Source organism: Corvus hawaiiensis, chromosome 19 (assembly GCF_020740725.1).
Source record: "Corvus hawaiiensis isolate bCorHaw1 chromosome 19, bCorHaw1.pri.cur, whole genome shotgun sequence".
Lineage (NCBI taxonomy): Eukaryota > Metazoa > Chordata > Aves > Passeriformes > Corvidae > Corvus > Corvus hawaiiensis.
Window position 1 is genome coordinate 886705 of NC_063231.1, and position 13203 is coordinate 899907.

Below are 13203 nucleotides of genomic sequence, written 5' to 3' on the forward strand. Positions count from 1 at the left end.
CTCGCCAGAGCCCCACCACCCCCCAGCTTTATTTTAAGGCCCCATTAATTAAAAGCAAATGAGTGGAATTTCTCTTGACAAGCAAATTAATAGCAAATGAGATGATCATGAGCTGTGTCATGAGGGTGATGGAGCAGCTTGTGCAGGGCTCAGCCCAAAGCAAGGTGGTAGATCCATGGGGCAACAAATCTCTCCTGCTGCGGGCTGGGGCTGTGTCCCCCGGAGGGGAAGGTGGAGGTGGGGCAGAGGGTGCAGGAGCTCTTGGGCAGGTCAGTAAAGACCCACATTTTATGGCACCTTCTCCTCTGTACCCAGGGCCAGGGGGGACCGGGCTGGGGGGAGCGGGACAGAGGCACACAAGGAGCTGCTCTGGAGCTCTGTGGGGTCCCACATGGGCTGGTTCCTTCCATGGGGACACGCTGGGAGTGCCTTGTCCCCATCCTGGCAGCCCGATCAGCTTTAAAAACACCAATCGAGGCTATGAAACCAACCCGTGATGAATTCCTGGGTTAGTTCCCACCTCGGGGGCTCGATGCAGGATGTTTCCTTAGGAACACGCTTATTCCTGCTTTTCTTGGACTGGCTGCCTGGCACGTTGTGCCTCTGCTTGCAAAGCCCAGCTGGTCACTGCCCGCCGCTGCTGCCCGGGAGCTCCAGCATGGATGCGGGGATTTGTTTGTGGTGTTGTGCTCACGGAGCGCTCGGAGAGCCCCGAGCCGGGCGGGGGAGGCTCTGCCGGCAGCTCCCGGCTCGTGTTTTGGCTGGAGCCGTTCGTCTGGTGAGGGAACAGCTCCTGGCTGCGCCGGGGAGGAGGAGGAGGTGATCAGCCAGGCCAGGGATGGAGGGAGAGGGAAGGGAGGAGAGGTGGTGCCAGGAGCCGGCTGTGCCCCTGAGCCATCACTGGAGGGAGAAATGTCCGGTGTTGTCCCGAGGAGCAGCACTGCCTGCTGATAAAATACCCAGCGGTTCTTGGGAGAGTGTTTAGGGTCTGTGATAAATCTGGCGGCTTTGTAACTTGCTGGAGGGATGGTGGGCAGCACCGCGATTAAAGTGCTCTGATTAACGCACAAACCTTGTTTGTAATGAGTGGGATTGGGAGGGTGTGGAAATCCAGCTGGCATGTAATGAGGTTACTCCAACAAATTACTCGGATATCAATTACTCCGCTAGGTAAATGTCACCTGCCTCCTCTTTGTTTGCAGTAAACTGGGATCCAATTAATTTGATGTGGTTCTTGCTCCTGCCTGCACTGCTGCGGCCCCGAGGCAGAGCAGGGCAGCAGCCGGGCTCTGCCCCGCCCGTGGGGCACCATCGGGGCCAGGGACATCCCAGTCCCTTGGGGACAACATCCCGGCGTCTCCTGGCACTCCCTCTGAGCCTGAGGACGAAGCCCCCCCGGTCAGGCAGCTCTGTGTGGTCCCCGCGGCCGCCCGGAGCCTCCTCACGCCTGCGGCTGCAGGTGGATAAGTTCCATTTTGCTGGGAATAGGCTCCTTTTCCCCGCCGCGCCGCCGCCGTTCCCCATCCTCCTGCCCGGGATCTGCCAGCCTGCGCTGGGCCCGCGCGGCTGCAGCGCCGGCAGCGAGGGAAGGGAGCAGGAGCTGCTCCCGAAATTGCAGATGGAAAGGGGAGCAGAGCCGCAGCAGGAGCGTGTCTGGGACGGTGCCGCTGTTGCAGCCTTTTGAAGGGCCCTGGGTGTCGGGAGTGCGAGGCGGGCGGGGCTGGGAAAGGGTCGAGCTGCGGGGCTGGGGGCTGTGGGGTCCCGGCCATGCCGGGGGATCGGGCAGCCCGGGAGCACCGGGATCCACCGGGGCCGGGGCTCCTCTCCCAGCCCTGGATGCTTCCACAGAGCTCATGAATATTCATGACACCAACATATGGGGGCCTGGGGAGGTAGCAGAAGGGAGCCGAAAGCGCTGCCAATTGTGGAGCACAACCCATCCCAAATCCAACGCCGGTGCACGAAACCTCCCGGGCCTGGGCATGGGGAGGCTTTGCGGGGGCTGGAGAGGAAAGGCTGGTGTGAGCTGGGAGTGGGCACCGTCACTGTGGGCACCTGGGGCCCTGCTCCGCTTTCCAGAAGGAATAAATCAGCACCGCTGCGTCCCTGAGGGGTTTTCCCACCCCATCGGGTGTTGGGGGGAGACTCCAGGTGTGTGTGTGGGTGTTCGGGGGTGCTGTCATTCCCCAGCTTCCACCAGCACTGACTCAGCGGCACGAGGGAGCCCTGCCTCCCTGCTCACCCCTCCCTGGCAGGAGGGGATTTAGAGGCTGATCCAGACCTTTCCATCCCTCCTTCCCTCGCTGCCAGCCGGGCCGGGGGTGGCCGCTGGTGTGGGGCTGCCCTGTGGCATCTCCCACTTGCACCAGAGCCCCGGCAGGATGAGCAATGCTCAAATCTGCTGCAGGCTATCGCTGACCTAATTTCCAGCAGCGCTGTGGAGTTTGGCATCTGTTGCTGACAGGGAGGGAAGTGGGGGCGTGGGGACCCCCAAATGCGCTGCCCCGGTACCTCCAGTCCTGGGCAGCACAGGGGACCCCGGGGGGGACTGGGAGTGCTGGGGCAGCACAGGGCGGGCTCTGACCCCGCTGCAGCACCCGCTCCTCCCCGTGTGCCCCCTCCTGTGCCCACTCTGCTCCACAAATGCTAATTAATCAGCATAATTAGCTTGATGCTGCATCTATTTTTAATCAGCTTTGGAAGACAGAGTCTTCCTCTGCTCCGTGCTCACCCACGGGCTCCCCCAGGGCGGAGCGGGGCTTACTCGGGGACCCTCCGGTGGGAGAGGAGTTGTTATTCCCCTCTGCGCCCCCGGGATGTGGTTAGGATCCCTCATGGGATCCCCAGCCAGAGGAGGATCCGCCCAGAACTCCTTGGCGGAGTCTGCGATCCGAGCCCCTCCATAATCCATCGGGATGAAAAGGGAGGACGGAGGAAGCAGCTGTCAAGGTGACGTTCGACAGCAGCTGGGAAAGTCGCAGGAGGAGGAGCCCGGGAAAAGGCTGTGAAAAGATTCTGAGAAGAACCAAAAACGGGGGGGCAGCCCCGTGTTCCCAGCAGCTCCCAGCCCCCCGTGGGGGAGGGATGGGGTCTCCCTGCTGCTGGGAGCTGCCTGGAGTCAGCCCTGGCTGGGGGAGCAGCACCTTGGAGAGGCTGCGGGGTGTGAAAAGCAACGTTTGCTCTGGAATTGCTGGTTCCGTGTGGCCCTGGCCAGGTCTGGTTGGGTTCCCCGGGGGGAGGAAGGGCTCGAGGAAGCCCCGTCCCGGCTGTGCTGGCCGGGATGCCCGGGCAGTGCCTCGGGGTGTAGGAACCGATGCTCTGCCAGCAAAGGCTCCCGAGTGGCATTTGAGGGACACTGTCACAGCCAGTGACTCACGCCTGTGACCGGAACGGTCTGCCGGCCTTGACTCGCTGCCCGGGTAGGCGTCCAGCTGCCTGCAGTGCCCCGGCCGGTCCCTGTGCTCCCCCCTGCCCTCTCGCAGGGATCCATCTGATCCTTCCCCTCCCCGAGCCGGGATGTTCCCCCAGCCCTGCCCATCTCTCCTCCTCCTCCCGTGCCAGCGTCAGCGTGGCGTCTTGGAGCCGCTTGGGGTCCCGGGGGAGCCTCGGGTGGTCTTTGGCAGCCGGGACCCTCCCCGTAGTGCCCAGCGCCGGCTGAGCCCCTCGGCCCCTGCTCGGGGAGTTCAGGTTGGAGCTGCTGCCTGAGCCCCCAGGAGCGTCATCCTTCAGGATGCTGCTGCCCCACCCTGTCTGGGGTCCGTGCTGGGGAGGGGGGGATGTACAACCCCCCCATCAGCTCCGCTCTGGAGGGAACACAGAGGGATTTCTGCCGCCACGTGCCCGACGTTGCTGTGGTTTCCCTGGCACAGCCCTGCCCGGGCGGGGAGCTGAGCGCCCCTCACTGCTCAGGGGGCTCTTCCCACCGCTCCCCGTCTCATGCATATTTAATCCGGGTCTCCTGGAGCCATGTGCTCGCTGCCGCCGGCGCGGGCCGGGCGCACGGCATGACACATTCACTGCTAATTAACCCAACAACGGCATTTATTAAGTGCCTCGCACGCCTCGGGCGCTGCGTGGTGATGATGCTCTGGGACGGTGCTGATCCCAGTGCCGCAGGCAGCTCCGCTCGCAGGCGGCCCCAGGCGCTCCCGTGCAGGCAGGGATGTGGGAAAGGCCTTTTCAGGACACGCTGTCTCCGTTTTTCGGGGGTGTTTCGCTGTAAAACACAGCGGATTTAATTTTTCATTTCCCCATCACCTCCTCTCACCCCTTGGAGCCCTCGGAGGACCTGTCCCGAGCGAGGGGCGCAGAGGAGGCACCAGGATGCAAAGTGCCCGGAGCGGCGTTTCCCTCCCATGTGAGTCTCCGGAGGAGCCGGATCAGCGCTGTAAATCCCAGCTGTGTCCTGCCCTTAAGGACTCTCCCTCGCCCCCGTCGGTATTTTTGAGCCATCTCCCGAGTCCTGGGGCCTGTCCTCACGCAGCCCAAGATCTCCATCTGCTCTGCTGCGCTAAAAGCTCCTGGATTTAGTGCGCCGGGGCGGGAACGCGCTCCCTGATCCCAGCGCTCGCGGGGCTGGCTGTCACCGCAGGGACTGGTGCCACCAAACAGCTCCCGGCCCCGAGCAGCAGCTCCTGGTGCAGCGTGAGATGGCAGGACGGTGTGTGATTGATGGGCCGGGCTGCTCCTCACCTCTCCCAGGATCCTCCCTCCTTCCCGCAGGAGCTGGCACTGCTGCCGCCGCGGCCGCGGCGCTGGGACACGCGAGTCGTGCCTGGAGCTGCTGCAGTGCCGAGCTGGGATGGGGACGTGGACAGGGAGGGACGGGGATGGCCCTGGCTGGGGCTGCTCTGCCTCTCTTCTCGCTGCTTGAGCTGACTGCACCCATGAGGGTTTAATACCCACTGACTTTTGGGGGGGCTGAGAGGAGTTTGAGGGTCCCTTGCAGCCCCGGGGAATCCAGGAGGTGATGAGGCGGGAGGTTTGTTACCCACTGGAGTCTTGGTTCCTGCAGCTCCCTCAGCCATCACCCACATCCCACGGCCTTGGCATGGGGAACAGCCCCACTTGCACCACAGCAGCGTTTGCCAGATACCCCAGAAAAAACCAAAACCGCCTGTCAGTGTCATTTTGTTATTGCAGCTCAGGTTGTAGAGCAGCATAAGCTCTGGCCGGGGGATCATTCCCTCTCCTGCAGCAGCGGGTGGGCACTGGGGTCTCGCCTTGGCACTGGGAGGGCTGAGGGTGTTGTGGCAGCGCCCCAGGGCCAGGGCCCGGCTGGGGGCTGAGAGCGAGGCAGGAGCTGCCACCCGTTCCCTGGGTATAAATAGCATCCCCTAGCAAGGATGTAGGCTGTTCCCAGTGACATGAAACCCAACAGCCTGTCCTTGGAGCAGCTGCTTTTTGGGGGCGGGAGGGGACGGCGTCTGCGTCGCCAGCGAGGGCTGAGTTGCTCCGAGGGCTGGGGAGCAGCGGTGCCCGGGGACGGGTGGGCGGGGGGGCTGCTGGTGGCTCTGCGGTGCTGCTGCCTTTGTGAGCCTGGAGAGATGCTGCTCTGAATCTCTACTGCGCTTGAGGGGGGTCTGGGGAACTGGGGAGGGGGCAGCTCGTGGTTGCACCACTCTCCTCAACACCCCTTCTGTGCCCCTGTCGCTGCCCACCCTGTCTTGCCCCCTCAGCCATGGCAGCCCCCTGCCTCCTCTCTGTGAGTGATGGATGGGTGGCACGTCGCACTCAGCTGTCCCCGTGGGACTCAGTGAACTGCCCTGAGACAATCCTGATGTCTCACCTTTCCTCTTGCCCCCAGAAGATTCCCGATGCCGACTGTCCCCTCCCAGCACTCATCACTCTGCTCCTGCCCGTGGCTTTTGGTGTGGAAAACACGCCGGGTCCCAGCCCTGCAGTTTGGCTCGAAGCATCTCCCTTCCCTTGCCCTGTTCACTGCATTCCAATGGTTATGGCTTGAGGCATCCTGAAAAGGACGTGGAGCAGCCACAGGAGCAAACACTCTCCTCTGGAAAAGAAGAGGCTTTATGGGGGTGGCAGGGGCTGGATGAAGGTTGGGACCCTGTGGTGCTGTTTTCAGCTGGAGGTGTGGGAGGTGGCAGGTGACCAGTCAGGGACACCTTTACCAGAGGCTGCAGTGACTGGAGATGTTCTTGGGAAGATACAGCGCAAGTGGCCGCAGGACCCTCACTGACCCTCACGTGGCCATTGCTGTGACCCTCCCTGTGGCCATCGCCAGCCCCCGGGAGCTGAGACTCGCTGACCACAGACGTGGCAGCGGCGAAGGCTGTGCTGAGTTCCGCCAGCTGCGTCCCTCGGGGCTGTCACCTCGGGGCTGTCACCGTGTCCTCGCTCTGCTGGAGGAAGGAAGGGGGTGCTGCTGTCACCGTGTCCTGCCCGTGCCCCGGGCTGGATCCACGCAAGTCCCGCTCCCAGCTGCAGCGGAATGGGAGCGTTACGGGGCGGTTGTGTGAGGTCGGTTTGGGCTGGTCACAAGGAGTAAATGTCGATTTTCCTCCTTGTATCTTTGATGCAATTCATGTGGCACGGCTGCTCTGTGGCCGGTGTGGGACGGGAGGGGGGAAGCTGCAGCACTCGGGGACAGCGTTGGGGGCCCTGCGCTGGCCTGTCCCGTGTCTGCGGCACACGGGTGGCCTCCAGCCACATCACCCTGTGAGCCACGCGCTCAGATTCCCCCGGGAGCGCTGCCTTCCAGGAACCGCACCTGGAGCCCAGCCCAGCTCCCGAGGGACGAGCGGGGCTGGGGGGAGGGAGCCAAGGCCGCCGGTCCCGGGGCTTTGCCGTGGTGCCCAAACCGGGAGCATTTCCTGCAGAGCCCCGGGGGTGCCACTGTCTCCTGCACCAGCCTGGCAGGGCCCCGAGGGAACTTCCAGCCAGCAGCTTGAGGAAAAAATACATCAGTTCGTGTGATGTGTTACATAAACCAGGGAAAGACGTGGTTTGAGGGTACAGGAGAAGGAGACAGCCTGGCAGAGAGGCTCAGGGAGTGCCTGAGCCAGCTCCGAGGGGAACTGGGCAGAAATTCCTGCCTCATGCAGGCATGAAACCTTCCTGTGGAAAAAGACAAGCTGCTGAGCACTGGCTGCTCAGGGAACAGACACATGTGAGAGAAGCCGGTGTCTTTCTTCACGCTTTATTGTGTAAAAATAAAGTCAACAATTCATGTAATCCCAGCAATAAAATGGAAAAAGCATGAGAATCCGTAGAAACAGTGCATTGTCAGAACTGCCGATGCGGGCCAGATGCGCGGGGTGTCAGAACCCCTTCAAATCCCAAAGGAGACAGAGCCAGGAGTAGGAAAAATGTACAGCTTTGGTTAGCAAAATAATGACAAATTAAGATACATTAATTCTCTCCCCTACTGTACACTATGTACACTGTGTTGACATCACACCCTTTCGTGGTTTTTTGGCAAATCCAACGCACCTGGGGCTGGAGGTTAAACCTGTGCCATGGTCTCGCTGTTCTCAGCAGGTTCTGCCTGTGCTCGCCGATGTGAACAGGGGCTTGGGAGGAACTGAAATTAACTCTCGATGGTTTGGGGATTTTTCTTGCACCAAGAGCACGGCTGAGGATCTGCTGCCCTGAGCCGTGTGCGGGGTCTCGCTCTGGGGGTGCTGCTGCCTGTGCCGGGTCCGCGGAGCAGCCGAGGCGGGGCCGGCTCTGTGCCCCGGCCGGGAGGAGCTCCCGGCTCCGCACGGACTCCTCCGCTCCGCCCGTCTCTTTGCCGCATCTTTGGAGTTGGTCGTGAGGCTCTGGAGCCCCGGGTGAATTCTCTGTCTCATCCTCCACTGCCGCCCAGGGCTGCCCTGAGGGGGCAGGAGGGGGGCTGGGGAGTGATTTCTGCAATCTGTAGTACAAACCAGGAGTTTAGAAAAGGAAACCATACAAAATGCATCTGTTATCTCAAAATATGCTTCTTTATCTCTTTTTATCCCACAGAATCTCAAAGCACGTTTTTTTTCTCAGGGAGCGCTAATAATTCTATTTTTTTTTATCTTCATAAAAATACCCTTTTTTTTTAATTGGTAATAAACTTCCCTTTACAGTAAGAGAAACAAGAGACTGTATTATCAAAAGCAGAAAGGCTTCAGACCTGTCAGTGGGAGCCGGACTGGAGGGGACGGTAAAGGCTATTTGTCACCAGCTACGGCGCGTAGGAGGCCTCGGGGGGCTGCAGGCGGCGGGGCCGGGGGTACCTGAGTGCGGCAGGTCGGGGAGCGGGGCCGGGGGCGGTCCCGCCGCGGGTCCCGCCCGGTGCCCGCCGCAGCCCGGGGCTATGGCTGTGGTGCTCGGGAGCAGCGCCGGCCGGGGAGGGGGCGCGGGGCTCACCTGGGAAGGGGGGCGGCTCCTCCCCGGGGCTGGGAACGGAGGGGTCGGGCCCTCCTCGGGCTCCCAGCTGCTGTCGCCAGCCCGGGTTGGAGCACAGCTGGGGAGGAGGCTGCAACCTTCCCCCGGCTCCGGGGGCACCACCCTCCCGGGGGTCAGGCTGGACCAAGAGGAGCCCCGAGGGGGCTCTGGGTCGGGCCCCGCAGCCTTTTCAGGCGCCGGTGCCCAAGGAAAGCGGCGGCGAAGCGGGGGCCGGGCCGGGGGGCGGCGGGGGGGGCGCAGCCGCGCCAGGCCAAGGCACGCAGGCGTTGAAGGACGTTGGCAAGACAGAAACCGGAGGGTCGTGGGGCTCCGGGGGCGGGCACCCCGCTGCCGGGGCATCCCTGCTCCCGGGACAAGTCGGGTGGCTTCGTTCTCGGTTGTTTTTGCGCAAAAAAAGGAGGAGAAAAAAAAAATAAATAAAGGAACCCGCTGAGGAGGTTTCTCTCGCTTGTCCGTGGCCCTAGTTGAGCTGGCGACAGGCCTCGAAAGTCCACTTGGTGGCCCCGCCGTAGATGTCGATGTTGGCCTCGGCCCAGGCGATGACGTTGCCCGCGAGTGCCTTGGAGCTGCAGGTGGCCAGGCCGTACACCTCCCCCGGGCTCAGCTTGCGGTCCCACACGTTGAAGTGGGCCAGCTCCCCCACGAAGGCCTGCGTGGCGTCGAACCCTCCGCCCAGCGTGTCCTGCGGAGGAGCCGCCGTCACCGGGGGCACGTGGCCAGGTGGCCCCGTGCGTCCCCTCGGGTGCAGCGACCCAGCAGGGACCCCCGCACCCGTCCCCAGCCCTCACCTGCTCCTGGCCCAGGACCAGGACGCCCTGGGGCTTGATGGGGTGGTAGGGGGCCAGGTTCTCGCCGTTGCCCGTCTGTGTGCCGTCCTGGTAGGCTTCCCACACGCCGTCCCGCGTGGTCCAGGTGACACAGATGTGGTGCCACTTGCCGTCGTTGATGGCAAAGGGCAGCTTGGCCACCTGCAGGCAGCGGGTCAGGGTGGTGCACATGGGGGTCCCGCACGCTGCCCCCAGCCCGTCCCCCCTGCCCAGCACCCTCCCCACGGCCCGGGGCTGTACCTTGTCATTGATGAGGATCTCCATGGGGTTGTTGCCCCACTCGATGAGCACCAGCTCGTTCGCCTGCCCGGGCACAGCGTAGGAGAAGGGGGTGCCCATGCCGGGGGAGGCGCTGGATTTGATCCACATGCAGATGCTGAAGGCGTACATCTCGGGCAGGCTCTTCTTCACCTTGGCGTACATGTAGTTGGTGCGCAGGGGGAAGGTGAGCTGGAACCTGTCCGGAGGCCGGTTGTCCTTCTGGCCTGTGGGAGCGCAGGGGCGGTGGGCTCCTGCCGGGCCCCCTTTCTGCCCCTTTGGGGGTTCCCCCCTCCCCACCCCGTTATGTAACGGGCCTTGAGACGGCAGCGAGGAGCAAATCCCTCTGGCGCCGCGCGGCTCCCTAATCCCCGGGGCGGGCAGCGGCCGGAGCATCCCCGGCGGCGGAGCCCGCGGGCACCGGCTGCCTCAGGAGTCACCGAGTAAGGGTCTGGGTTGGGAGGGACCTTAACGATCAGCCAGCTCCAACCCCTGCCACGGGGAAAGCCGAGCTGGGGGAGAGGGATCGCTCCCGGGGTGGGCACCGGGACGGGCTCGGCAGATCTGCCCGCGGGAGCGGCTCCGCATCGTCCGGCAGCGCCCGGTCCCCAGCGGCGGGGGGGCTCCGGGAGCCGGCCCGGGGGTCCCGCGGGCGGGCGGGGGTGGGCAGCGCCCGGTACCTTTCTCCAGGTCGCTGATGCGCTGGTGCAGCGAGGTGAGGGTGCTCTCGATCTTGCCGCGCTCCTCGGACTCGTTGCGGGGGCTGAGCTTGCCCTCCTCCAGGCTGTTCACCCGCGACAGCACCTGCTTCTCCAGGTCATCGATCTTGTTCTGCAGGATGTCCTTCAGGTTGTTGGTCTGGCTGGAGGAGTTCATCCTGCTGAACTGCTGCAAGGGGCGAGCAGAGGAGCGGGCTGTTACCACCGGGCAGCGGCTCCCGGTGCGCGGCTCCGCGGGTTCCCCGGTGCCCGGTGCCCTGCTCCGCGGCTGCCCGTCCCCGGCTCCGCGGGTCTCCCGGTGTCCGATGTCCGGTTGCCCGGCTCCCCTGACGATCACCCAGCTCCCGGTGCCCGGCTCCGCGCTCCCCGTGCTGGGACGCGCGGGTGCCCCGGCTCCCCGTGTCTCCCGGTGCCCGGCTGTGCGGCTCCCCGGCTCTCCTCGCGTACCTCCAGGTTCTCCAGCCGGGTTTTCAGGGACTGCAGCGTCTGCCCCAGCTGGCTGAGGGTCTCGGCTGCGGCCGGCCGCGACAGGTCGCCCATGGTGTTCTTGGAGAAGCCCTTCCTGCCCTTTCCCTCGCCGGGCAGCTCCAGCACGCTCTGGCTCTCGCAGCGGCCCAGCTTGGCCGTGAGCTCGCGGATCGTCTCCTTCTGGTTCATGATGGTCTCCTTCTGCTGCAGCACCGTCTCCCGCAGCTGCAGCACGGTGCCCTTCAGCTCCTCGGCCGAGCCGGTGCCCAGCGCCGAGGCCGCGCACACGTCCCCGTCCAGCGGCACCGAGGTGCAGATGAAGCGCGTCTGTCCCAGGCCCTGGCCGAGCGCCGGCCCCAGCGCCGGCCCCAGGAGCAGCAGCAGCAGCGGCAGGAGGAGGCGGCGGCTGCCGGGCGGCCCCGCGGCCATGGCTCCGCTCGGCTCCGCTCGCTCCGGGCCGGCTCCGGCTCCGCTGCGGCGCCGCCGCTTTTATCGCGCCCGGGCGGGGCCGCGCGGGGCGTCACGGAGCGCGGAATCCCGGCCCGCGGCGGGGGGGCCCCGCGTGGGAGCGGGGCGTGAGTGCGTGTGAGAGTGTGCGGTGGTGATTCTGTCAGCCTGAGAGGGTGTCCGTGTGTCCGCGTGTCCGCGTGTGTCCGTCTGCCCGAGTGCGCGGGAGTCGCGTGTGTCCGTGGGCGGGAGCGCGCGTGGGCGGCGCGCGTGGGCAGAGGAGACTGCGCGGGGAGGGGCTGCCGGGAGCGGCGCGGGGATGTGCGGGGTGCGGGTGTGAGGGCTGCGTGTGCGGGGGATGAGCGTGCGGTGTGTGTGCGGGGGTGTGCGCGTACACGTGTGTGTGTGCACGCTGTGCTTGTGCACGTCTGTGCGGGGTTGCCGGTGCAGGGTCGCGGGTGGAAGGGGCCGCCCCGCGCTCCCCGCGAGTCCGTGGGTGCCCGCGGGTGCCCGCGGTCCCGGGAGTGTGGCCGCGAGTGCCCGGGTGCGCTCCGGGAGCAGCGGCCGGGGCAGCCCCGTGGGTCGGTGCCGCGTGGAGCAGGGGAACCCGCGGGCGCCCCGGGGCTCCGTGGGGAGGACACGGGTGAGCCGTGGGGCTGCCGGCCCCGGGGGGAGCCGCTGGAGCACGGACGGACCCCAGGCACCACGTGTCCCCGGGGAGCAGCTGCTCCCGCTGGTGCCGGTGCCCAGCTCCACTGTGAGTGCAGGGGAGCAGTTGCAGCTTTGCTTCTTTATTAATCAGTGAAAGAGCCTTGCAGGTAATATCTGGATCTGTCCTTGGTGGGAATAGCTTGTGGCTGTTGGAACTGTCACTTTTGTCATCTTCAGCACCTCAGCCAAGGCCGATTCTCCTTCAGCCCCGGGGCAGCAAGCGAGCAGTGTCCCCTGCCCTTGTTCCCCACGTCCTGCCCTTGGCCGGGGCACCCGAGCACGAGTGGAACTGTCCCAGCTCCCTGAGCCTCTCCTGCCTGTTGACTTTATCCTTGTCTTCTCCCTGGGGTATTGTATTGTGGTAGGAAATTCCTGATCTGGAAGCAGCCTGCCGGGGTAAATGGAGGAGTGTGGCCCCCTCAGCTCAGCTCAGCACTGCAGCAGCACATATGGCTGGAGTATTTACATAATGCCAAGTTATCCTGTGAAATATGAAGCAATTAATTTTGATTAGTGAAGTGGGTCAGTAAAATACAAAGGCTTTCAGTCCATGGATCTGCAAAAGATAAAACACAACCACTCCATGGTCCTTTCCCCTTTGATCTGCCTGGAGCAGGCCTGAGGAGCCCTCGCTGGGGCTGGAGCTCCCTGAGCTGCTCTCAGCGATACCTGTGACTGGTTTGATGCCTTTCCTGTAGCAGGTCTTTATCCAGCCACGGGAGGTTTGTGACACGCTGGCGTGGCATGGAGTATTTCCTCCTCAAAGGCAGCTCAGCTGCCCTTGGGAGCCTCTTTCCCCATCCAGCTCTGCTCTGGTACAGTTAAAGCAGCATTTCATGGCCAAACCCAGGGGCTTGGGGCTGTCAGCAGGAGGATGGCAGGGTGGCAAACTCTCTGATGTTCTGCTGGCCCTTTATGCCAGCCCAGGGAACCCAGGGCAGTGCTGGGACAGAAGTGGCTGAGAGGGCAGAGCTGTGCCAGGGTGCTCAGCACCTCTGGGCACCTTCATGGGCATCCTGTAGTGCCTTCATCGCCATCTCCATCCAACCTGTCCCAGTGCTCGGGGCGACTGAAGAGACCTGGGTGTCACTTGGAGCCTTCCTGAGGCTCCTGGGTCTCACTGCTGCTCCTGCCTGTGCAGTTCAGAGCCACCTGTGGGGCTGCCCACACCTCTGGCACTGCTCCCCTCTGGAGTGTCTGCTTTGCTGCAGGAAATTTTGGGGGAAAATCTGCATTTCCAGTAGGCTCTTCCTTCTGGCTTTATCGCCCTGGTTACTGTCCCTGCTGTTGGCTCTCTGTGCTGGGCAGTATTTCAGTGCACCAGGCACAGGGCAGGAGGGGGATAAGGAGGGGACAGACCCCATGGGGTTTACTGG

At 64.0% G+C, this 13203-nt stretch overlaps 1 protein-coding gene across 3 annotated transcripts; it reads right to left on the minus strand.

Annotated features, from left to right (window-relative positions):
• Window positions 1-7143: 7143 nt before the first annotated feature.
• Window positions 7144-11122, minus strand: NPTX1 (neuronal pentraxin 1). 3 transcript variants are annotated; one of them, XR_007207592.1, is made up of 6 exons: window positions 10649-11122; window positions 10163-10370; window positions 9465-9709; window positions 9186-9365; window positions 8123-9079; window positions 7144-7876 (listed from the first exon to the last, which is right to left on the minus strand). XR_007207592.1 is itself a non-coding variant. In XM_048323963.1 (5 exons), exons 1-5 carry the CDS (start codon window positions 11096-11098, stop codon window positions 8858-8860), a joined length of 1305 nt encoding a protein of 434 aa, XP_048179920.1. In that variant the 5' UTR covers window positions 11099-11122; the 3' UTR covers window positions 7144-8857. The 3 variants fall into 3 exon arrangements, 1 of the variants encoding a protein (XP_048179920.1); XR_007207593.1 differs by having other exon boundaries at window positions 7144-7289; window positions 7453-9079; XM_048323963.1 differs by having other exon boundaries at window positions 7144-9079.
• Between the last annotated feature and the right edge of the window lie 2081 nt (window positions 11123-13203).